Source organism: Pelophylax lessonae (genome assembly GCF_965119305.1).
Source record: "Pelophylax lessonae genome assembly, chromosome: 4".
Taxonomy (NCBI): domain Eukaryota; kingdom Metazoa; phylum Chordata; class Amphibia; order Anura; family Ranidae; genus Pelophylax; species Pelophylax lessonae.
The window spans coordinates 143,920,297-143,945,616 of record NC_138771.1 but is presented as its reverse complement, the minus strand read 5'-3'; the positions used below and the strand labels follow the sequence as shown (position 1 = coordinate 143,945,616).

Below are 25,320 nucleotides of genomic sequence, written 5' to 3'. Positions count from 1 at the left end.
TTTTTTAGGTTCTCACCTAGGACAATATTGCTGCAAATAAACTCAGGAGAAAGTCAGAACTTTTGATCTGTATATTTGCCCAGAGCCAAGAAAGAATTAAAGCATTGCAGCAGCATAATGGTCGGGAATTTTGCATTTTTAGAAGAGGAGATCAGCAGTGTCAGTCTCCATATTTTATTCAGTACAGATTTACATTCAGAGAGCCAGTTGAAGATGATCCTTGTGCATGCTGGGAAGCACATGGGCTGGGAATGTGAATGTTTTATAGGAATGGCTGGCACCTACAGCAGAGGAAAACGCAAGCGTAGGCAGACCTCCTTGAGTGTAATATCAGTTGGAATAGCAGATTTAGGCTGTTTATGGTAATGACATTAAAGGAATTATGAAATATAAGAAATGTATAGACTGTAACTTTTTTTATTTATTTCTATTTTCTCTTAAAGTATAAGTCAGTTAAGAAGCAATGTTTCTAAAGAACATGAGAAACTGAAGAAGAAGGAGTTACAGGAAGGTCCAAAAGCCTCATATGGATATGGAGGACAATTTGGAACAGAGAAAGACAGGATGGACAAGGTGAGTCTTTAAAATGTATGAAAATTCCTAAAGTAGAACTCTAGCCCAATATTTTTATTCAATTTGAATATGGTGGGGGAGGGCTACATCTCTTGTTAGGTTGTTTTTTTTTGTTTTTTTTTTGCTGTTTGTCTGGTTGAGAAGGTTTCCTTGACTCTTTATGTCCCAGCAACAGCTGTCCTAGTAATCTTTTTATCACTAAATTGTTTCTTACTGTGTATTTCTGCCTCCTTGTAACTTCCTCTGTGAGCTCCCGAACCTCTCCCTTTTTCTCTCACTTCTGTTTGTTTGGAACTAGCAATGAACCTTACTGTAACCTACTAATGTTTGTATTGGTGCCCTAAGCAAAGAAGGAGAGTGTGTATAGTCCCGCTGGTACTCAAGAATGGGGTGCTGGCTCAAAATATCACCATCCAGTGGTGGGATTTAAAAATTTTAGTAACCAGTTCTGACTTTCAAGCATATTTTTTTCTTTAATGGCAAACAATGTAGAATGACCAGCGTGCCCCCTTTCAATGCACAGTGACCAGCGTGCCCCCTTTCAATGCACAGTGACCAGCAAGCCCCCTTCAATGCAGTGACCAGCGTGCCCCCTTCAATGCAGAGACCAGTGTGCCCCCTTTTAATGCAGAGACCAGCGTGCCCCCTTCAATGCAGAGAGACCAGCGCGCACCCTTTCAATGCAGAGTGAACAGCGTGCCAAGCCCCCCCCGAGACCAGTGCAGTTACCTGTAGCGGCGGCTTCTCTTTAGTCCCCGCGTCTCCTCGAGTCCTCAGTCCTCTCGCCTCCTCCTCGGCCAATGGCATGGGGTTTGCCTTTTGGCCAATCAGGAAGTGGGTCTCAGACCCGCTTCCTGATTGGCCAGGAGGAGGATCCGTGTGACAATAGCGAATTTTCATTTGCTATTGTCACACAATGGGTGGGCTCGGGGCGCGCTGCTCTGTTCCCCTGGGTCCACCCTTTGCTGAAGCCTATTAGAGCCTCTGGCTCTAATCAGGTGATAAAAAAAAAGCCCCATTGATCTCCATGCGTCCGGCGCCCCGCATGTAGATTAGGGGGCCGGACGCATGGATGGGGGGGCGCCCCTGCACCCCCAACGCACCGGCCGCCACTGCTGTATAATAAAAATCATAGGCGTAGTAATAGTCAGAAAAAAATCACAATGGTTTGTAAAGTGTTCTTTTGCTATTTTGAATTTATTTATTTATTTATTTTTTCCCATCTTAAATTGTCTCACAATATTTCCATTGTACAACAACTTATGATACGGTTACCCACCTTGTTATAACAATCAATGCGTGGTGGCACAACTTGGCAATATTCTATGAAATCAAATGTTCAGATCTTCTTCTCCAGATTATCTTCCATTCTGTGAGTCCACGCTGCGCACCTGCAGACAGTGCACTGCTAACAGCGCTGAAAGTGGGTGGAGGCGGAGTCAAATTGTAATAGGCGGGGACTGGGAGGCGGCGGCGAGGCAGCCTGGAGGAGAAAGGGGTGACGTCACTGGTTGCTAGACGCTAAGCGGCTCTAGTCTAGTAACCAGTGCTGTGTGTGGGCTCCGGCCGCCTCCCCACAGAGAGAGAGTGCCGCCGCCGTGGCCACAGGCAGGGACAGAGGCAGAGAGAGCCAGAGCGGATGATACAGATGGTCACAGTAAGGCGGTTCGGCAAACTTCCAAATGTTTAGTAACCGGTTCTGTGGAACCGGTGCGAACCGGCTGAATCCCACCACTGTCACCATCCAGTAGTGAGTAGCATACTTGGAAAAATTGCTGCTCAACCCTATCCAGTCTATGTGGTTAACATGTGTAAGATAGCCTCAGTCTTGCACCACTCCATATGCCACACCCTGTGAAAAGTTCATTATAAACATGTCAGAGGTCATTGCTTGTGGATTGGTGCAAGGCTGAGACCATCTTACACATGTTAACCACATCGACTGGATAGGGTTGAGCGACAATTTTTTCTAGTATGCCACAAACTACTAGCAGTGCACCTTAGTTGCGATCATGTGCACTGCTCTATGCACACTACCAATCCCGAAGTCCATAGTACTTAGTCCATCTCAGAAGCAACCAAGAGAGGGTAACTAAATTCCTACATACAGTGGGACCATAGGGAACAAACGTAGCCACACTTTAACAGGAAGTCGGAGAACAGCAGCAAAAACACAAAATACTGAGATTTTGAGAAGACCGAGAGCAATTGAAGATAGTTTGTTAAGTTATGAACACATACTTGAATAGATTTTTTTTTAAACCAGAGTTTATTGTCACTTTAAATTCACTTACTGTAATCCCAAATATGTACAACCCTCCTGCCCCATCTCACAATTTAATACAGATTATAAAGATTGGCAGAATCATGATGTTTCATAATCCACAGATCTACCCATTCTCAAAATGTGGCATAATGAAGGTATTTGTAATATTAGAACCTTAATTAACATTGCCACCAAACAACCACTTTCTTCGACTGTCGCCTAAGAAAAATTTATATTTTTAGCCAAAGACCCTTTCTGAAAGTCAGATCTTATATCACCTTGCAACTTAAAATATGTCTGCGCAAACAAACAATTACATTTAAAGTTTACTGATATCTTCTTCTTCTCGTTACAAGAGTGCCCTGGGTAACGACTACAGGCCAGAAATGGAAAAACACTCCTCACAGACTGATGCAGCTAAAGGCTTTGGGGGCAAATATGGAGTGCAAAAGGAAAGGTGTGATAAGGTGAGTTTACCTTCCGGATAACCAGCAGCAGGGATAATCTGGCAGCCTTCCATGATTCAAGATTTCTGGATAACTCATGCAAGCAGTTTCTGAGCACAGTTGGTGCATTACCGGTATTGGTACAATAATACTATTATTAATAATAATTATAGACAAATGCCAGAAATCTCTTCTCCTCCTGATCGATTATAATAGCTTACTTCACTTTGCAAATCATCATTGCTCTTAACAATGCTTTGTTGCATAATTCTAAACATGTTTAACTTATACATATTCAGCATATACTGTATGTTCAAGAAATCAAATTTACCATGACACACACACACATATATATATATATATATATATATATATATATATTTTTTTTTTTTAACACTTTCTTTACGTTGCCCATTTATAATATGTGCTTTTTTTTATTTTAGTCTGCAGTAGGATTTGATTACAAAGGTCAAACTGAACAACACTCTTCTCAGCAAGGTGAGATGATTACTGTAACTTTACACATGGGCTACATCATTCAGCAGAAAGTCTATATGGACATCGTAACCCAAAGGATCTGTCATGTAAAGTTTGTATAGGCAATACACAGGAACTTAGCACCAACAAGGACAGAGTGGGGGCTTTGTTTACTAATGTGATAAAAGTAAACCTGGGCTTTACTAAAGTGTGAGTAGCGATAGGCCTAAGATTTCCTAAAGTGTGAAGCAGGGCTGCTGTTATAAATCATAGGGCCCATAGAGACTTCCTGGCAGGGTCCCCAAACCCTGCCTCCACCCCCGAGGTGCATCGGAACAGTGGCACTGACTTTATTCGCCTATGCCGCGAAAATGAAAAATAAAACTCCCTCCTCTGCTCCTACCTTCTGGGCCCCTCTGTTAACATGAGGGGGCCAAGGGGAAATGTAATTTAGGTCCTGGTAAGCAAGTAGGATCAGGGGTGATGTCTAGTAATATCAATTTATTTATTTGGGCAGAAATTACAATAAATCTGCCCTGGACCCCCCTGTTTAGCTGTTGAGGCCTTGGCCAAGTACAACAGGATGAAGTTATACTGCCTTATCAGCGGCCCCTGGTGTAAATTAAGGTGAAGTTAAATGCTTCTGTGTGTACCTCAAAAAGAAAAGTTCAAATTCCCTTGAACCATGGTTAGATGTTTGATATACTTCTCGCTGACCTCTCTTAAAGCTATAGTAAAACAAAAAACCACACTCAGATTCATGTCCCTTCACATTACATCACATTTTAGTAAATCAGGCCCAGGTTCACTTCTCTTCATGTCACATCACTTCAAATAGCTGAGAGGTAAATCAATTTGGAATGTCCCTGTTTTCATTGGGCTACATTCACACGACCGTTTTCCATGGTGTGAATGGCAGTAGCAAGAGTCTACTGATTCCTACTGCTGTGTTTGACCAGATGAGAGCAGCTAGCTGCGGCCACCAACCCCATACACTTCAATGACAGGTTGTCAGCAGCTGCAGCTATTGGTGGCTGTTGACACATCCTGCAATCACCTGTGGTCATCACTGCTGGACACCCACAATGTGTATCCAATTGCCATTTGATCTGTAGCAAAACACCTGTGTGACAACTGTCAAGCTGACTGTCAGCTTTCTGGTAATGATATTGCCCCCTTCGTACATGCACATACGTATATAAAAGTTCAGATGGGTTCATCTACATACGAATAAGGCAACTGCATTAAACATATTAGATGTCGCCACTTATGCAGGATTGATTGCAATAATTTTAGGGATATCATTCATTTAACTCTAAATTGATGACTTTTAAAGTGTCTCCTCAGGACACCTTTGTGTACTGAAATCTGAGGTTAAGGTTTGACACGTTTGGTATCTATTTACTTGTCACAAACTCATCTTTCATATTTTACCAGTGCACTACAATGGTGTCGTTTTTACTGAAAATATGGGAATGATTAACATGTGCAATAATATCATGTGACATACAAAATTGCAATTACCACCATTTTATTCTTCGTGGTCTTTTTTTTTTTTTTTAGAAAATTTCTAATGTTTGGGGAGATTTACTAACCTTCAGGCCTAAAATGTGCTTTTTACCATGTTCAAAAATGCAAAAAAAAAGGCTTTGGCAGAAAACTGGTCAAGGCATTATTCCCCTGTGGCAGTTATCACATTTGTTTGTAAGAAAGTAGCATTCTCCTCTTTTATTCCATTTTATTATTTGTTTTCAGAACTATGCATCCAAAGGACCAATATGCTAATATGTTACAGTGGTAATTTTCTTCAATAAAGCAAGGGAGGCCATTGTTTGGTCAGTGTTTTGTGACTTACACACAAATGAACTACAAATTTTAGAATAAGCATACAGTAAATTAACCTGATCTGCACAACAGAACCTTTAGTTGGGTATAAAAACAAAGTTTAATTAAAAAAAAAGCTTAATACCTCACAATATGTATATTATATATATATATAATATGAATATATAATATGAATATATTATATACATATAAACATATTATATATATATATATGAAAAAGAAAAATAACAGACATGAGGAATGAGGATCAGGAGAAACAGGTTTAAATATCGGGAGTGGAGCTGAGTGGATCCCTCGGAACATACCTAGGCAGGAAGGCACACAGGGGACCATCCTAGGGTACATCCACACCAGGACCAGCCTGATCCTCGGCACACGCCCTCCACCCAGGGATAGGAGGATACCGCTAGGTTGCCAGACCCATAAATACACCCGCTCTATACCCCTGTGTGGGGTGGGTGTCTCTGGTAAGTGTGCAATTTTATCAAAGGAATCCCAGCACCTTATCACCCACCACGGGGTCACCTTTTCACCTGAGTGTCGGTTTGTTCCGAGTGCTGTCACCTTTATTGCCTTTGAAGTCACCGCACATGATATAGACTTTTCTACTGGATCTTTCCTTATTGGACATTGCAAGCTGTATTTTTTTAAAACAATAACTTTTTTCTATTTTTGCTCTGTTGGCACTTTTTTATTCCCCATATCAACACGTGGTATGAGTGGAACAGCTCACTTTATATAGCACCATATTTTTTAGCACATTAATATTGCATGTTAAATATTATTTATTGCTCATACAATTATTGCACCAGTCACTTTCCAATCTTTCTGCAGGCACTTTTATACCTTGCACTTGCACTTAATTGAAGTTTTTATGGAATATATTATTGTTTGAATATTACACATTATTGTTTTTAGCTTAAGGCACTTTGCATCACAGCTTATTACATTTTTATTATATCTAAATTATATAGGCAGCGCCATCACCCCTATTCCTTTTATATATATATATATATATATATATATATATATATATATATATATATATATATATATATATATATATATATAAATATAAACAATGAAAATACAGTGTGATGATGCCTTACTGAATACTGAATTGACCCTATATCTGCCAAAAGCATATTTGAAATACAGGCTTAATAAAAATTCAGTAACAGTTTGAAAGTTAGTTACACATTGTATAGTATGTATTTATAGATTTGGTCATATTATCTCTCTGTACAGACTATTCCAAAGGTTTTGGAGGGCGTTATGGAGTTCAGAAAGACCGTGTGGACAAGGTAATATGTGTATGCAGTGCAGCAATGTTTACAGATAAGGAGGGTAATTTGATTTATTATAGAGGAAGGACAGCTGTGTTGTATGAAGTCCTTAAGGAAATGAATTATATGTTATTATGAGCATTCTAAAGATAAGAACAATAAATATAATGTAACAGAAAACAGTATAAATTTAAATACACTGTTTTTTTTTAAGTAATCCCTTATAGCCCTATGTAATACATAGATTATCAAGAATTGGCATTATTTGCAAATTTAGACCTTTACATGCAAGCACTAGTTTACTTGTAACCACTAGTCTGAAGATCATCGAATTCACCAAGAGTGTGTAAAACATAGAACAAGCTTCTGAAGCTTTTTAAAAAGCCTGCTGAAGAATGTTATACCCTTGTGTAGGCTATGTTCATAATTAGGTAGTTATTAGTTCTCGACTTATTCAACTACTGCGGAAAACACACACGTGTTTAAAAAGTCAATCTCTGCCTTGGCCTTTTTGCTAGCATTAATGGAAACCTAAAAACAAAAACAAAAAAAAAGTGTTCCAAAAATGACACAGGCCCACACACATTTTGGTGTCTCGAATGTTAGACCTGTTCCTGGGTATATTTGACACACTGGGGTTGATTTACTAAAACTGGAGCATGCAAAATCTGGTGCAGCTCTGCATAGAAACCAATCAGCTTCCATTTTTTTGTCAAAGCTTAATTGAACAAGCTGAAGTTAGAAGCAGATTGACTACAGTTGGCTTCACAAGATTTTACACTCAAGATTTAGTAAATCAACCACACTGATTTAAAAAATGGCACCAGTCTTTCCCTATCAGCTCTAATATTAGCGACACAGAATAAATACCATTTACCACTTTTCACTCTGGTCACCCATCATAAAACAGGATATTTTAATGTAGTGTTTTATTTAATCCCCTTGCATCACGAGTGGCAATATACACACACCTATACCAGTGATGGCAAACCTTGGCACCCCAGATGTTTTGGAACTATATTCCCATGATGCTCATCATGCACTCTACAGTGAAGTTGAGCATCATGGGAAATGTAGTTCCAAAACATTTGGGGTGCCAAGGTTCACCATCACTGTTAATGGAGGGGGGAGGTATCGCGCTTCAGGGAGAATAAATACTTTCAAATTAATAAAACAATATGGTAGTAGTGTTAAAGCTCAAAAAATACTCTGTGATGTGTAAATTCAATACAAAATAATAATAATGTAGTATATTAAAATTGTGAATATATAATAGTGACCTATAATCAATACACAAACAATAAAGGTGTATGTACTTCCAGTACTTATACAATATACATAAAGTGCTCATGTGCTAATATCATCAAAAATCTTCGAACTATATAATAAGCTGACAATATATCAAATGAAGGTGAATAAAGTGACAGGTGCTTCCTCAATCCACATAAAAACAAGGAAAATACATAAAGTCCTTATAAGTGAAAGAAAGTGCTTGAAGTGTCCAGAAAAGTGTCCAAATCAATTCAATTAGCCTTCATAGGCGAAAATCCTTCTTAATCATTCACTGTTTAACCAACACCTTTCACCAAGTGATAAAGGGGGTGCTCTTTAGTCTTTAGACCCCCTAGGGGTGTACTAGCTGCTCACCTCAATATATAAGGGAATGCGCCTTATAATTAAATGGTACTCCGTTTCCACATCTCCTCTTAACCACTCTGCAGACAGGGGATGAAAATGGTCTTTTATCTGAGTCGGGGTGAATCCTCACAGGGTGCTCCACGATATCAGATGCCGGGACAAGTTTAAAATGGTGTCTCAGGACAACATATAATATAAAGTGCAAGAAGTGCCCAAATGTGCTCCAAAAAATAAATTAATCAGTTTATGACCTTCACAGTTGAGCTCCCCCCAAACATTAATGGACTCACAAGATATGATAGACCAATACAGCTATTGGTCAAATCACACTTGATAGTATCAGTTCACAACATTCCCCTTTTTGACCCTCTGATTTTCCATTCAGATTTCCCCTCAAGTTAATAAAAACATAGAACAGGTAGAACCACCAAAAGATTATGAAAGATGAGAAAAAAGTTGAGTATAATGGATTGCAGTATTAGCAAAAGCATAACCCAGATAAGAATAGAATTGTTTTCATAAATTCTTGCTAATGAGAAATTGTTAATAAATTAAAGTTAAAGGCCCCGCCATTCTTTTCTGATCTCAGCTGTTGCCAAGAGCAGGAGATACAGCCCTGTGTTAGCTATGAGTTGGCCAAGTTGAAGCTTAACATACTTCAGACACGTGATATAATGTGGTTACTATGGGAGGTAGAAATTATTTGTGTTTTTAATCATTTTGTTGCTTTAGATACTTGCAAAAATTGGAAATGCATGATATCTTTTTGTACATGAGGTATTGATGGTCTTTTATTTTTGCCTTCCAATATAATGTAAAGGTTTTGGCAAGGACATGTATTTTTAATTCTAAAAAGTGTCCTTCTTGCCAGTCTTGGAAAGACTGACAAAAGTCATAGGGTAAATGGCAAACATCTGATCTCATGATGGGATACAAAGTGAAAGACAGCTGAAAAAGCTAGGGTTGACCACAACAAGTCCCCTATAGCCAATTTCCAAGACTTTAAAATATCAAATAGTTTGTAAAAATGCAAAATGTATTTTACTGTATGTTGCCTTAAGATCCAGTCCCTTTAAAATGTTTTTTTTTCAGTCTGCGCTAGGATATGACTACAAGGCTTCTGTGGAACAACATTCATCTCAGCAAGGTAAGCAGCCGACATCTATAAATTGTCCAGTATACATTATGAAGGTTAATGGGTAGTACAAACTGACTTTAAAGGTCAGCACAGTGGTTAAGTTACTAGTACTTACAGCTAGCAGCACTAGGGTTGTTGGTTCAAATCCCAACCATGGCACTACATGTATGGAGTTTGCATGTTCTCCCTGTGCCTGCATGGATTTCCTTCGGGTACTCAAGTTTTCTCCCACACTCAAAAGACATGCTGGTAGGTTAATTTGCTCCTGTCTAAATTGGCCCTAGTATGTATGAATGTGAGATAGGGACCTTAGAATGTAAGCTCCTTGAGGGCAGGAACTGATGTGAATGAATAATATATATGTAAAGCGCTATATAAATTCACGGTACTATATAAATACATGTAATAAATAAATAAACCCAATAACAAATTGTAATATATTGCATTATACCAGTGAGTATATGTGGTTGCTGCAATAGTTTATTTTTTTCAAGCTTTGACTTTCTTTCTTTTCATCTGATGATCCTGCCAAAAACACACTTCCTATCCTAAGGTGACAACTCTTACTCACTGTACTGAAGGAGCAGTATTGTTATCTTGCTCTCTCCTAATTCGAGCTAAAGAACACCTCCCTCTCCTCACAGAACTGGGAAGAGCTGATAAAGATTCTTGAGTTTTTAACAGATATAATAAATTGCTTTCAGTTGTATTTTTACCAGACCAAAAGGAAGCAAATAAGAGAAGTTAATTGTTACGGTTTACATACACATTAATATGCTGTTTGATATGGAAGCAATGGATTTCGGTGCATTGGTGACAACCAGAGGTTCCAGAAAATATGATGGCAATTATAATGCTGGTCAAAATTATACAATCGGATGGTACAATTTACTAAATACAGGTTGTGTGGAGAGTCAGCCCTGTTAATATAATTTGGGGAAGAGGTGTGTGAGGAGGCTTGTATAATTTAAAAAATAAGTATGTTGTGACTGTACAATTCTACATTATGCTCATGCAAAATAATATAATCAGAATCCTTAGGTGTGGGGTAGGCAATCTTACAATCTTTTACATAAAATGACTAGTGTTGAGCGAACACGGACTGTATTATTCGGGTCCGTACTGGATAATTGGATTTTTGCTACCCGGACACGGACCCGAAAACTTTACTGTATGTTCGGGTTTAAAATCCGTGTTCGGTAATTTTATTTCCTTTTTTGTATGTAATGGCGCGCTCTTAATGGCGGGCTTTCAACAGCCAATCAACAAGCGTTTAACTGGTGTGCGCCATCACAGCCATGCCTACTAATGTATTAGGAGCTGTGATTGGCCAGCTGAAGCATGTGACCCAGGTCTTTATAAGCTCGAGAGACACAGCGCGGTGCGTCAGTCTGCTGTAGTGTAGGGAGAGAGCACACATCATAACTGTGCTGGCTGCTGCTGATTAGGGACAGACAGGGAAAAACAACATTGTGCTGAAAAGAATGCAGGGACAGGTCGGAGTGTAGGCAGGGAAAGATATTTGAGCATTTTAGGGACAGGCTGGAGAGATTAGGCAGGGAGAGATTAGGAGACACAGGACAGAACAATCATCCGTTAGCGATCTACATCGATTTTGCTGTGTGGGGGGTGGTGCAGTGAACGATCTTTTTGCCCTCACTTGAGCCCACTGAGGAGGAGGAGGAGGAGGAGGAGGAGGAGGGAGAAACAAATATATTTTTATCAGTTTGTTGTGTGCAGTGTTCAGCTATATTTTACTACAGATTGCTGTTCTAATCTGCTATTTAAAAATTACAAATTTAAAGGGGAATTTTTTTAAGAGCACTTGCCATGCTCTTAACTACATTTTGCTGCCATTTGCAGCACTCTAGTCCTTTCCATTGGTTTTTTAGAGCCATTTTAGTGCCTGAAAGTTCGGGTCCCCATTGACTTCAATGGGGTTCGGTGTCCAGGTAAAGTTCGAAAAAAGTCCGGGACACGGACCCGGACTTTTTTTTCAAGTTCGGCCGAACCCGCCGAACACGGACATCCAGGTGTCCGCTCAACTCTAAAAATGACCATAAAATCATCATGTTTAATGACATTAGTAACACTTCTACAAGAAAATATATTACAATTAAAAAGTAGAGACTGTTTTTTAAAGTATGCTTGCTTTAAGTTTAAATCATTGGTTTGGGCCAAGCTGGCCCAAACTAACTATTTATACTACTAACTGATGGGCATGCTATGTCTGCTGGACTATACTTTAGTAGCATCAGGCCCAAAAAAAGTCAATGTAATCCTGTTCTACATTAAGAATACATCAGGTTTATTTGGTATTCCTGACCACCATATTGCTTTGCACTAATTTAATTTTCTACCAAAGAACAGTTGGAAAAAGCTAATAGTTCTCTGCAATCCCCTGCAGCCAGTCTCATGTAGCTCACTGTGAACGCACTTCCTAAATTCTGAGCCTTGCAACTTCCTCTATCTCTGCTTCCTTTATTACCAAACACATTTAAAACTTCCAAAGTGTGAACCTGATGACGGTAGTAAAAGTCCTAGTACTAAAAATGTTTTTCTGTTATGCTTTTTGCATTGGAAAACAACAAAAACAGCATTTGACCTCACAAGTAAAAGTTCTCTGACCACTACAATACTGGCAACGGGGACTGGAGTGGATTGGTGTGCTTTCCCTATGTCTGGATGAAAAAATTAAGAAAACTCAATGTTTTATTTTTCATTTTACTGGAGTGTGCCATTACGCTAGGTTCACACATATGCTACTTGGATGAGGGCTGCCCTGCATTCAATTCGCATGACAGGAGAGTGTGTCCGGCTTTCAATGGAGCCGGTTCACACAGCTCTGAAGTGGCCGCGGTCTGCATTAAAAAAGGGTGCTGTGTGTCTTTGGTTCCGATTCAGGTGCAATTTCAGGCAAAAATTCGGACTGGATTTGCACCTGAATCGGTGAACAGGGACGCACCGGTCCCCATGCTGTGAACCGTAGTTGCAGTATATGTGAACCCAGGCTTAAGTCACACCTCTGCAGACTGCTACCCAGCCTGTAGACAATGGAGGAACAGTGAGAAAATAATCAGATCTGCATTTTCATCAGATTTATTTAACTAATTTTTACTTATGACCATCAGATCATTCTAAAGGATTTGGAGGGAAATTTGGTGTTCAAGAAGATAGACAAGATAAATCTGCTCACAGCTGGGCCCACAAGGAAGAGGTACAGCCACATCAGTCTCAGACAGGTATGACGACCACCCATTATAGTAAATCTATGAACCTGTCTTTTATAATTGTAAATATAGAGATGATGAGAATGCTTTACTAAAAACGCTGGGAATCTTCACCCAAAAATTGTTTGAATTCGTTATTTTTTTAATTTAATCAAGTGAATCGAAGAAAGGAAGTGACTATTCATATAGAAAGTGAAGATTCTCAACTTCTTTTGTAAGTCAAATTCAATGTCTGAAATGTGAAGCCATACACAAAGAGAGGTTAGTCTCTTCAATAACTCTGCAATATCGGAGGTTCTTCTGAAACTACTACACTGGTGTCCTGACATGATAATTAGATATATACTTACATGGTTCCATAGTTGGTGAGGTTGAAAAAAGACAACAGTCCATCCAGTTCAACCTATGATGAGTGTGTGTATAATAAGTGTTTATGTCAATAGTACATTGTATACCCCTGTATGTTGTGGTCGTTAAGGTGTCCATCTAATAGTTTTTTGAAAATATGACAACACTGCTTGTGGAAGAGAATTTTTACATCCTTTACAGCTCTGACGGTATAGAACCCTTTACACAGTTTAAGGTTAAACCGCTTTTCTTCTTATTTTAGCAAATGGCTACAAATCCTTTTATATTCCCTTTTATTGAATAGTTTGTTCCCTATGCTAGGGTCACTATTACGATAATTTTACATTGATATCATATCCCCTCTCAAGCGTCTCTTCTCCAGAGAGAATAATGCCCCATACACACGTGCAGATTATCTGCAGACTTTTGTCTGCAGACTTACCAAAACCATATAATATGAGGTCAAACCTAAACACTTTCAATTTGTATGCAATCCGGCAGGCCCTTGCACTACATAGAAAAGGTAAGTCTGCAGACAAAAGTCTGCAGATAATCTGCACGTGTGTATGGGGCATAAGTTCAATGCCTGTAGTCCTTCATCATAGCTGACGAAGGACTCCAGTCCCTTTATTAGCTTTGTTGCCCTTCTCTGGACTCTCTCCAGTTCTAGTATTTCCTTCCTTAGTTAGTTTTGGTTAGGCTGGCCATACATGTTCAATGTACTTGTACAATTTTCCTTTAGATTTACCTAAACTATGTAGTGCAAGGGCCTGCCTAATTGGATACAATTGAAAGTTTTTTTAGTTTTGACCTCATATTATATGGTTTTTGGTAAATCTAATGGAAAATTGTACAAGACGATTGAACACGTATGGCAAGCATTAAAGTGGGGAAGAATTAGAATCTCAGGTCAGGTTTTTAATACTAGTTTAAGCACTTCCGCCCGCCCTATAGGCGATTGATGTCGGGAAAGTGGTTGCATTATCCTGACCGGACGTCATATGACGACAGCAGGATAATGAGCTCTGCGCGCCCCCCCGGGGGCGCGCAGAGCGGCGATCGGTTATGCGGCGTGTCAGTCTGACTCCCCGCATCTCCGATCTCGGTAAAGAGCCTACTGACGTAGGCTCTTTACCATGTGACCAGCCGTCTCCAATCACGGCTGGTCACATAGTAAAAAGGAAGAGCCATTGATTGGCTTTCCTCAGTACGTGCGCATGAGTAAAGGAGCGCTGATCGGCGGCTCCCATGACGGGGGGGGGGGTCGTCACTGGTAATCAGATCATTGATTACCAGTGCAGACCCTCGGGGGGGGTGCCACTAGAACCACCAGGGATGCCCACCCATGACCCCAGGGATGCCCACCAGGGATGGCAATCAGGGCTCAGGGAGCCCCCCATTGCCCTCCCCATCAGTACTGCCCGCCAGTGCCCTCCCCATCAGTGCTGCCCACCAGTGCCCATCAATGCCATCCATAAGTGCCACCCACCAGTGCCCATTATTGCCCACCAGTGCCGCCTATCAGTGCCGCCCGTCAGTGCTGCCTATCAGTGCCCACCAGTGCCGCCTATCAGTGCCCATCAGTGCCGCCTATCAGTGCCGCTTATCAGTGCCCATCAATGCCGCCTATCAGTGCCCATCAATGCCGCCTATCAGTGCCCAGCAGTGCCGCCTATCAGTGCCCCCCAATGCTGCATATCAGTGCTACCTATCAGTGCCACATATCAGTGCCTATCAGTGCCGCCTATCAGTGCCACCCCATCAGTGCCTCCTCATCAGTGCCTGTCAGTGCAGTCTCATCAGTGCTTATCAGTGCAGGAAAAAACCTATTTATTTACAAAATTGTATAACATAAACAAAAAACTTTTTTTTTTTTTCAAACTTTTCGGTCTTTTTTTTATTTGTTTAGCAAAAAAGAAAAAACCTTGCGGTGATCAAATACCACCAAAAGAAAGCTCTATTTGTGGGGGAAAATTACATACATTTGGTTTAGGTACAGTGTTGCATGACCGCGCAATTGTCATTCAAAATGCAACAGCGCTAAAAGGTGAAAATTGGCTTGGGCAGGAAGGGGGTGAAAGTACCCTGTATTGAAGTGGTTAAGAAAGTGGAAAAAGAGCACTGGACCTACAAGGTTATCTTATTGTTATTGCAATCTTAACCCTTCACAAGTATGCATCGGGAGCATTCCGGTCCTCTCTGATGACTGTGCAGAGAACTTTTTACACAGCCTCATATATGCGGATTCTCAGCGTAAATCCCACCCATCCCAGGTCGCATATATGCTTATTGTAACGGAACTCCGGCCCACACTGTACTTGTGGTCTTCCATCAGTATATGGCTTCCTATAGTCTTGAACATATATACCAGATTTTCCCAGCCGTCCTACATACAAAGCCTGCTGAGAACTTAGCTTGTACTGGAATCTCCTGTTTATTGAACAGTCACACAGAATTTATATACAGCATGGACCTCCCCCTCCTGATCAGATTACCATTCACAGGTCAGAGGTTGCCTGATTACATTATCATATGCAGATTAAATTGTATACAGAAATATAATTAACCTGAACTAATTATCTAGCCATCTGGACAGAACAATGTAAGGCCATTAACATTTAACAATGGAACAATAGATGCAATAGATAGACAATAGGGAGAGCCTGCCAGTGAAAGTCTGCCCGTCTCCTACATTCAAGTCCATGGAATACACATATAAAGCATTGCTTTAATGACCTAGGAGTCACAGACTTCATGGCAACAGGCTATAGGTCTCACAGTGTAAAGTGGGATCAGATCTTCATATTTCTTGAGAGATATTGTGGATAAATATTACTCTCCCATTTGAAGTTACCCAAACCATATTCTCAGTGTCCATTAAGTATCGGTCTTTCACTCCCAGTGACGGTGAGTACCGTCACACATCTTCCCCCCAAAAGGTAGACTAACCAGGTACCATACCTCCAATCGGTCTGTGCCTGAGTTAGTCGGGTAACAAGTCCCAAAGAGTCAATCCATCATGACAGCTTCCTGGACAAAGTTCCACATGGTTTGTAAGTTTGTCCCGGCCGGGCACATGAATCTCTCATACCTGATCAGTCTGTGGAAGTCTGGTTTTGGCAGGCCAGACTGGGCTTCTTGGTCACTCTGTGTCCCTAATAGACACAGGGGGACTTAGACATTAGAAGGGCCTAGGGGGCTGAGAGAGGTATTTCCCAACCTCTCTAAGGTAAACTGGGTTCCATGGGCCCCCCCAACCAAAGTGACTCCTGTCACATCTCTCCCTTTTTGGATGGAGACTAACACAGGAGGGGACCCCAAACGGGTTGACTTTAAAGGTAGTCTGTAGTTCCAGTCCCCAATGTCTGTACCCACACAGTACCCCAAGCAAATTGTCCCGAATGGAGCATTACTCACCCAGCCAACCTCTGCCTCTCTCATAAAACATACCCCCTGCGGGGGAGAAGCGTGGACTGGCCCTTCTCCCTGGAGTCCTTTCAGCCGCTGGAGAGAAGACAGGGTGGCTGGGCTCAGACCCTCATGCTGTTGGGGACCTGGGCCGACTGCCCAGCATCCCTGGGATATAGAGGTGAAGACCGCAGTACCATCCACTACCACAGGAACTCCATCTTTTGTACATTGAGGGCAGAGGCCAGCCGCACTCTGCTCTGTTGCCAGCTCTTCTGCTGGATTGGTGTCATTATTCTGGGGCACCATCTGTTGCTGGGAAGGAGAGTCGGCTGCTCCACCTTCCTTACCCTCATCTGGTGGTTGGGACAACCTTTTTCTGGTACTGTCTCCCAGATGCACAAATCCTGGCTGGGGAGGGAAGACAGTTTTGTCCGCTCTGACTGACTGTTGGGGAGGGAGGACAACAACCTCCTCTCCCTTCTCACCCTGGACCCCCGGAACTGCCACAGGTGTGGGGTAGAGGTCGTTGACTCTCTGTCCGGCTGCCAGTGCTTCAGCTGGGTGTAGAAGTTTCACTTCATCAGCTTGTCGCTGGGGCGAGGGGCCGATTTCCCCAGCTTCCTGGAACTCTGTAGCTGTTGCAGGTGCTGGGCAGAGGTTGGTAGCACTTTGCCCTGTTGCAGCACTTCTGCTGGGGACTCCACATAATCCGCTCCGGCTAACTGTTGGGGAGGAAGACTGGCTTCCTCCGCTCCCAGACTGTGGATCTCTCGCTGGGGATGAAGGATGACCACCTTCTTCTCCAAACTGTGCAGCTGTTGGGGAGTGACCACCTCCTTCTCACCCTGGGCCTCTTCTCTCAAGGAGGCTGAAGCTGCTGTTGGTGTTGGGCATTCCTCAGTGATGCTAGGCCCTGATGCCAGCTGTTCTGCAGGAAAGTAAACTAAAAAGTCAGTGTCCTTGCACACATCTTCCTGGGTCACCAATTGTTGCAGGCAGAGATCAGCAGCACTAGGCCTTGGTGCCCGCTCTTCTGCTGTAGGCTCACTGGGATGGTCCTCCTCAGCAGAAAAATCTACTAAATCCCCAGTCTCTGGAATTGCTGAAAGTCCAGGGCATGGGCTGGTAGCACTTGGGCCCAGTGCCAACACTTTGGCAGGTGACTTTTCATCCATAACATCTTCCGATGAAAAGTCAATTAAATCTGTGATCTGTGGTTGGGGAATGAAGATGGCTTCCTCTTCTCCCATACCTTTATCCAGTGGCTGGACAGACGCATTTCTCCAGCACTTGCTGCATCCGCCATACAACCTCCGCATCCAAAACCGTGGCTGCAGGTGAGCAAAGCACACTATTACTGTGCCACATTGTCGGTTCTTCAGTATGGATTTCTGGACTGTCAGCCAGTACTTCTGGATATTCCCAGGCAAGGGGAGCCCAGGCCCAGTGCTGTGCAGAGTCTAGCAGCTGTCTGTAGGCGATCTCCAGCTCCAATTCCTGATTGGCTAGAAATTCCAAATCTTCCAGTGCCCAGAACACTTCCGAGATGTTCAGGATCTCTTCTCTGTAATCCTCAATTTCCTCTAACCGCCACTCCAAATCGCTGCAAAAGTCGGGGTTCTTGGACAGCCTCTCTAATAACAGCCCTGGACCGCCATAGCAAAAGCCTTCCATAGGGCTGTAGTTCGCTGTCCATGGGCACACTTGGGTTACATACCAGAGAAGGGCTCTGTAGCTCTCGTCCAACAGCATCTCCACCTGTACTAGCCTGCTTAACTCAGCTTTCCATTCCTTGTGCGATTGTCTCCCCAAAAATACCATTCAAACTTTGTACTGTGACCAGTACCTTTCCTGGAAGGAGGGGAGGATTTTTCCCTGGTGTCGCTGCTCATGGGCTAGCGCTCCTTTCCAGAGATCCCAGCGGATTACATCATGCCATCCTAGCAGGACCTTCTCTGACACTGGTCCCCTGTGCTGTATACACATCTCTTGCATCTCTTGCAACCTCCTTCCGAATTCCTCTTCCATGGCGGCTGATATCTGTACCTCTCCTCTTCTGCTATCCAGACCTTGGATCCCGGTGGAGGTTTTGATGCCCCAGACTGTAGGAAGCATCCCACCAATGTAATGGAACTCCGACCCACACTGTACTTGTGGTCTTCTGCCAGTATACGGCTTCCTACAGTCTTGAACATATATACCAGATTTTCCCAGCCGCTCTACATATAAAGCTTGCCGACAACTTAGCTTGTACTGGAATCTCCTGTTTATTGAACAATCACACAGAATTTATATACAGCATGGACCTCCCCCTCCTGATCAGATTACCACACACAGGTCAGGGGTTGCCTGGTTACATTATCATATGCATATGAAATTGTATACAGGAATAGAATTAACCTGAAATAATTATCTAGCCATCTTGACAGAACAATGTGAGGTCATTAACATTTAACAATGAAACAGACAGACCTAACACAATCCACATCACACCTCAAAAGATAGACAATAGGGAGAGCCTGCCAGTGACAGTCTGTCTATCTTCTACACTGAAGTACATGGAATACACATCTAAAGCATTGCTTTGATTATTTAGGAGTCACAGACTTCATGGCAAAAGGCTATATATCTCACAGTGTAAAGTGGGATCAGATTTTCATATTTCTTAAGAGATATTGTTGATAAATATTACTCTCCAATTTGATGTTATTCAAACCATATTCTCAGTGTCCATTAAGTATCTGTCTTTCACACCCAGTGACGGTGAGTACCGTCACACTTATGGCCAGCGGGAAGAGGTTAAAGTATTGACGTTGCTGTAAATAACGTGATTCCTGGGCAGGCAGCTTCTACACCCTCAAACATCTCCTTGGCTTGTAGTGGAATGGAAACGGAAGCGCCACAACCCTTCTAAGAGGTCCAGATACAACTGTCAAACTAACCGAGGCAAGACCTGTGCTTGTAATTACTCTGAAAGAAATAAAATTAAAGGCTCAGTTCACTTCTAGCCTATTCAAATTGTTTTCAAGCCCTGATGAAGGAAGCATTTTTGGACCCCGAAAATGCATTGGCTAATTTTTGGACTGATTCCTTTTGTTGGAATAAAGTTGAATCTGGACCTCTTAGCAGTGGTGTGGCACTTCAGTTTCCATTTTTGCTAGGTTCTTACTGCTATTTTTGTCCCCACTGTGGACATTTTCCCTTAATTTCTGTCATCGTAATGTTTGTCCATAAAATGGGAGGTTAGGAGAAATCTTTCCATTGATGACGCAGACAGCAAAAAAAAAGCTTTTATAAAGGTTAGAGAAACTTGATCCAAAGTTTATTTCAGTTCTCAGTGCGATGGTAAGTCACAGTGTAGAGTACACATTTCCTTGGCTCTTTAAAACCACTTGCTGTCTGCTCACGTTGAGCCTACTGTGGCAAAGCAGTTTGTTATCGTCTGGCGACGTAGACCTACGTCGCCAGACACTCCCCTTTCTCGGAGGCGTGCGCGCGCCGCTGGAGGCTCGCTCCCGCTGTATTCAGTCACAGCGGGAGTCAGGCCAGGGGAGGAGCAGCGGCGATCGCCGCTGCTCTTCCCCGATCGTCGGGGAATCAAGTGTGGAGATCAGCCTGCTTGTGCAAACACAAGTGGGCGGATCTCCTAAGTGACAGGCAGGGTCAGATTGCAGGGTTCAGCATAGTTGAACCCTCGATCTGTCCTTGTGTCTCACAGTCACCTCCCCCCACACACGTTAGTAAGCACCAGGCATACATTAACCCCTCCCTCTCCAATAAAATTAACCCCTTCCCTGCCAGTGTCATTTTTACAGTAACAGTGCATATATATAGCACTGATTACTGCAGTAATATCACTGGTACCCCCAAAAGTGTCAAAAATGTCAGTCAAGGGTCCGATCTGTCCGCCGCAATGTCGCAGTCCTGAAAAAAAATCGCAGATCGCCGCCATTACGCGTTAAAAAAAAACACCAAAAATGACAGAAATCTTTCCCTTTGTTAGTAAACGCAATAACTTTTGCGCAAACCAATAAAAATATGCTTATTGTGATTTTTTTTACCAAACATAGGTAGCATAAAACAAATTGGCCAAAAATTAAAAAAAATTAGATTTTTACATTTTTGGGGGGGGGGGGGGGAATTTCATATAAAAAAATGTTAAAAATATTGTTATTTTTTCAAAATAAACGCATTTTTTTTGTTTATAGCGCAAAAAGTAAAAATCGCACAGGTGATCAAGTACCACCAAAAGAAAGCTCTGTTTGTGGGAAAAAAAGGACGTAAATTTAGTTTGGGTATGGCATCGCACGACCGCGCAATTGTCAGTTAAAGTAGCACAGTGCCGAATCACAAAAAGTGGCCCAGACGTAAGACAGCAAAATCCTCTAGTGGTAAAGTGGTTAACCCAGCAAAGTGGAGAAAATAGAAAAGCTGCACACCAAAGCTTAAGACGTCCAAGAGTATTTATTTCTTCATAGAAATTCAAGGATAATAAATCAACACATTTAGAGGGCTATACCATTCCTGTCATCAGGGCTTCAACTGCTTTGAATAGAGTGATGGACACGTGAAGGTTAATTGAGTGTGATTTAAAAAAGTAACTAGCTGCTTTTCTTCTCTTACACAACCAGCTGGTGAAGCACACTATTGAAGAGGAGGATTCCCAATGAAGGGGGGAATGTTATACCTCTTAAACACGTTGGATTGCTATATTTGGACTTCTATTATGAATTAAATACTCTTGGACTCCTAAAGCATTAGTGTAGCACTCTTGTTTATTCCAAACCATCCAGCAATAAAGGGTTGAAAGATGTATTCACTCTTCCCTACTATCGAAAATGAAAAAAAAGTATTGGCTAATTCTGGTCTTTAACATTTTAACATTTTTTTCTGTAAAATATAAAAAACATTCTCTTAGAAACAACTGAATTGTCATGAAGATGAAAATAATGTTAATGCTTTGTCCAAAATAATGTTACAATGTAACATTACAATGGATGTTAATGTGTAATAATAATTTGAATGTATTCAAGACTATTTTCAATAGTTGTCCGTGTACAGAGTAGGCTCTGCACAGATCACTACTAAAGAGTCAGAGATTTAAATGTGTTGCTTTTGTACAGCAGATAAATTAGCAATGAATTGAAAACATGAATTCAAAAAGTAAAAACAGTTTCTATATTGTTTCATTCTGCTTACTGTTATAACACTTTGTATATGACAGATTGACATTAGCAAATACAGTATATATATATATATATATATATATTGTAGCTTTCCACCTAAATTGCTACTTTTATCTTGACCTCATTAGATCATTCTCAAGGATTTGGAGGGAAATTTGGAGTACAGAAAGACAGACAAGATAAATCCGCTCACAGCTGGACTCACAAGGAAGAGTTACAGCAACATCAGTCTCAGACAGGTATGATGATCACCCATTATAGTAAATCCATGAACCTATAATTTATAATTGTGATTATTGAGATGATGAGAATGTTTTACTAAAAAAGCTGAGAATTTTCACCCAAAAATTGTTTGAATTAGTCATTTTTTTAATTTGATCATGTGAATCGAAGAAAGGAAGTGAATATTGCTAATTGCTACTTTTATCTTGACCTCATTAGATCATTCTCAAGGATTTGGAGGTAAATTTGGAGTACAGAAAGACAGACAAGATAAATCTGCTCACAGCTGGAGCCATAAGGAACAGCTACAGCCCCATGAATCTCAGACAGGTAACAAGTAGACCCAAGTAATCAGGATGTTGGCACATGGCTCCTATCTAGATGTCATATATTTGTATGTTAGTTCTGCCTGAGTCTAGCATACCCCTCTCTGCTTGTAAAAGGTAGCTCCATAAAAATGCAGCATAAGAAAAAAAAGTCAAATATGTGTTTTTTTTTTTATGTTTTTAGTGTATTAATATTTGCTATCAATTACCCGCTGCCAGGAAATGGTTAAAAATTAAATCACCATTGACAGCCAAAACTAATAATTTGTATTTGCTAACATTTAAAGCCTTTTCAGAAGCTATCATGTGTGAAATATACACTATATATCCAAAAGTATTGGGACGCCTGCCTTTACACGCACATGAATGTTAATTCATGTTAATTCCCAGTCTTAGTCCATTGGGTTCAATATTAAGCTGGCCCACCTTTTTAAGCTATAGCAACTTCAACTCTTCTCGGAAGCCTGTCCACAAGGTTGGGAATGTGTCTTTGGGAATGTTTGACCATTCTTCCAGAAGTGCATTGGTGAGGTCATGTACTGATGTGGACAAGAAGGCCTGGCTCGCAGTGTCCGCTCTAATTTATCCCAAAGGAGTTCTGTTGGGTTGAAGTCAGGACTCTGTGCAGGCCAGTCAAGTTCCTCTATCCCAAACTCACTCATCCATGTCTTTATGGACCTTGCTTTGTGCACTGGTGGCAGTCATGTTGGAACAGGAAGGGACCATCCCCAAACTGTTCCCGAAAAGTTGGGAACATGAAACTGTCTTGGTATGCTGATGCCTTGAGAGTTCCCTTTACTGGAACTAAGGGGCCAAACACAACCCCACACCATAATTCCCCCCCCCCCCCCCAAATGATTCAAACCAGTGCACAAAGCAAGGTCAATAAAGACATGGATGAGCGAGTTTGGGGTGGAGGAATTTGATTGGCCCGCACAGAGTCCTGACCTCAACCCGATAGAATACCTTAGGGATGAATTAGAACGGAGACTGTGAGCCAGGTCTTCTTGTCCAACATCTGTGCCTGACCTAACAAATGCACTCCTGGAAGAATAGTCAAACATTCCCATAGACACACTCCTAAATCTTGTGGAAAGCCTTCCCAGAAGAACTGAAGCTGTTATAGCTGCAAAGGGTGGCCAACTCAATATTGAACCCTACTGACTAAGACTTGGGTGCCATTAAAAGTTATGTGCATGTAAAGGCAAGCGGCCCAATACTTTTGGTCATATAGTGTATGTGATCCCCATTCCCAATTCTGGTTTTCATACTGACCCCTGATATTTTTGGCTATCTAAACTATGGCCACATATCAGTCATTGACCTAGTCCTAGAACAAGCAGCCCTGTGCAAACTTCCTAACTGAACACTTACTGCAGGGTAATGGCTTATTAAAAAGGGAAGCCAAAGGATCAGCATACCAGCTAAGCAACTTACACTTATTCATTAAAGATTTATTTTTTAGTAAGGAAATATAGTCAGAATAAAATAAACTTTAGTCCCCCTCTAAGCTGGATAATCATGTTTTCCATTAGAGGCAATGACATCTAAACAAATGCTCTGAACTGATGTGATTAGGCATAGAGGGAGAAAAGCAGTGGATATTCCACTATTTGGAGATGGTCACAGTACATTTTTTTTTAATAACAGTTTATTGAAGTTCAACTCTTTACATCAAAATTAAATACAGAACAGTGTCACAATATCCGACAAAGGTGTCAACAAAAGGATGTTCGCTCATCAGGTAATAACCGGCACGTTGAGAAAATGTAAAAACACACATTTTTCTACCGAGCTGTCATAATGTTCATGGCATTGTATAAATGAATCTAGTTTAAACCTATTTATATTTGCAGTTTACATATGAGGTGTCAATGGCTGTATCCTCTGTCTGCTCTGTGCTGTATTTGCCATATGCTTTGCTTCCTATTTGTATAGGGCACACCCATAATAATTTAGCCATGTTTTTGCTACTAGTCCATGGCCAAATTTATGATATTGTATAATAGTTAAACCTCCAATAAACTGCAAAGATCTGGCAGAAGAGAAAGCAGGTCTTTTTATTCTATCAGATATGTAAAAAGAAATTGTGTGCGTGTGTTTGTGTATGCCATATAATAAATAGTATAGCACAGGTTTAGTGGCCATTAAAGTGTCATGTACACATTTTGCTTCGATATTCTAAGGCTTCATTCAGAAGGGCAATGGTACCGTCCTGTGTGCAGGCTGCCTTTGTTTTGCCATCTGCATCCACCCCTAGCTTCATGAAGGCATTCTATAGAAGTGGATGCTGAAACAAAATGTGTTTTTGGGGCCAATCAGCTGCTCCTTCATGGCTGCTTCTGCATCCACCTCTTTGGGTTGCCTGCATGCAGGGGTGGATGCAGACACCAAAACAATAACAGCATGCATGCAGGGCCGGTGCCAGCGTCCATCTGAACAAAGTCTAGAACCTTAAAAAATAATGCTGTTACCACTATTCTAAATTTCTCCAACTGAAAATTATTTTGATGATTTAGACTACGCCAAAGGGTTTGGAGGGCGCTTTGGAGTACAGACAGACCGTGTGGACAAGGTGAGAAGATCAGATTGCACTGTTTACTATGTAGTAGTGGCTGATTAGAAAAGATTGCTTTATTTGTCATATTGTAACAGTTGCAATCCATTATTGTATCTAAACCAGTGAGTCAGGGCAATTCTAATCTCTAATTGTGCTATTTACCTAGAATCTTAATTGCATCCATAAAAAATGCTTACTTTGTATTTAAATATCATAAAAGGGACAGAACGGTCAAGTGACAATATTTATGTGTGTTAATAATAAAGCTACCAACCCTACACCTCCCAGCTAGGTGACTGTTTAGGAAATAGAGTATTTTAGAATCCACTCTTTTCCAAATGGCATGAATCAAAAGAAAAGCATATACT

The 25,320-nt window shown here is 41.3% G+C and overlaps 1 protein-coding gene across 1 annotated transcript in view; it reads left to right on the top strand.

Moving 5' to 3' along the window:
- Positions 1 to 25,320, top strand: part of LOC309553833 (src substrate cortactin-like) — an 85,061-nt gene that overhangs the window by 25,092 nt on the left and 34,649 nt on the right. Inside the window, exons 4-12 of the mRNA XM_082255288.1 lie at positions 444 to 573; positions 3,196 to 3,306; positions 3,729 to 3,783; positions 6,856 to 6,911; positions 9,624 to 9,678; positions 12,801 to 12,911; positions 21,973 to 22,083; positions 22,286 to 22,396; positions 24,912 to 24,967. Coding sequence (XP_082111414.1) covers positions 444 to 573; positions 3,196 to 3,306; positions 3,729 to 3,783; positions 6,856 to 6,911; positions 9,624 to 9,678; positions 12,801 to 12,911; positions 21,973 to 22,083; positions 22,286 to 22,396; positions 24,912 to 24,967 — 796 coding nt within the window. The remainder of the gene's footprint in view (positions 1 to 443; positions 574 to 3,195; positions 3,307 to 3,728; positions 3,784 to 6,855; positions 6,912 to 9,623; positions 9,679 to 12,800; positions 12,912 to 21,972; positions 22,084 to 22,285; positions 22,397 to 24,911; positions 24,968 to 25,320) is intronic.